Here is a 1,463-nt window from a genome sequence, read left to right as displayed (position 1 = left end):
TTCAGTCCTGCTCCGGTCCTGGTTCAGTCCTGGTTCGGTCCTGGTTCAGTCTTGGTTCGGTCCTGGTTTAGTCCTGGTCCGGTCCTGGTTCAGTCCTGGTCTGGTCCTGGTCCGGTCCTGGTTCAGTTCTGTTTGTTCCAGATTGTTCTGAACTCGTTGCACAGATACGAGCCTCAGATTCACATCGTGAGCGTCGGCTCCAGACACAGACTCGTGTCCAACGTCTCCTTCAACGAAACACAATTTATCGCCGTGACGGCTTATCAGAACGAAGAGGTACACAACACACACACTATACACACACACACACTACACACACACACTATACACACACACACACACACACACACTATACACACACACTAACACACACTATACACACACACACACACTATACACACAACACACACACTATACACACACACTACACACACACACACACACACACTACACACACACACACACACACACACACACTATACACACACACACACATACACACACACACTATACACACACACACACACTATACACACATCACACACACACTATACACACACTATACACACACACTATACACACAACACTATACACACACACTATACACACACACTATAACAACACACACACAATACACACACACACACTATACACACACTAACACACACACTTACACACACACTATCACACACACACACACTATACACACACTATACTATACACACACAACAACACACACACTATAACTATACACACACACTATACACACACACACACACACTATACACACACACACACACACACTATACACACACACACACACACTATAACACACACACACACTATACACACACACTATACACACACACACACACACTATACACACACACACACACACACACAAACACACACACTATACACACACACACTATACACACACACACTATACACACACACACTGTACACACACACTACACACACACACACACACACTATACACACACACACACACACACTATACACACACACTATACACACACACACTATCACTATACACACACACACACACACACACACTATAACACACACACACACACACACACACACACACTATACACACAACACACACACACTATACACACACACACACACACACACTATACACACACACACACACACTATACACACACACACACACACACACACTATACACACACACACACACACACTATCACACACACACACACACTATACACACTATACACACACACACACACACAACACACACACACACATACACACACACACTATACACACACACACACACACACACACACACACACACTATACACACACACACACTACACATACACACACACACACAACACACACACACACTATACACACACACACACACACTACATACACACACACACACACACACACTATACACACACACACAC

The 1,463-nt window shown here is 44.3% G+C and overlaps 1 protein-coding gene across 1 annotated transcript in view; it reads left to right on the top strand.

Annotated features, from left to right (window-relative positions):
* The window catches only part of LOC129411815 (T-box transcription factor TBX19-like), a 22,126-nt gene that overhangs the window by 15,377 nt on the left and 5,286 nt on the right, over positions 1-1,463 (top strand). The window contains exon 4 of the mRNA XM_055163907.1: positions 142-276. Within this exon, the coding sequence (XP_055019882.1) occupies positions 142-276 (135 nt within the window). The remainder of the gene's footprint in view (positions 1-141; positions 277-1,463) is intronic.

The sequence above is a fragment of the Boleophthalmus pectinirostris genome, unplaced genomic scaffold (genome assembly GCF_026225935.1).
Source record: "Boleophthalmus pectinirostris isolate CB_2022bp ecotype Guang Dong unplaced genomic scaffold, ASM2622593v1 HiC_scaffold_11, whole genome shotgun sequence".
Classification (NCBI taxonomy): Eukaryota; Metazoa; Chordata; class Actinopteri; order Gobiiformes; family Gobiidae; genus Boleophthalmus; species Boleophthalmus pectinirostris.
The sequence above is the reverse complement of the archived record's forward strand: the minus strand, read 5'-3'. Positions and strand labels throughout refer to the sequence as shown.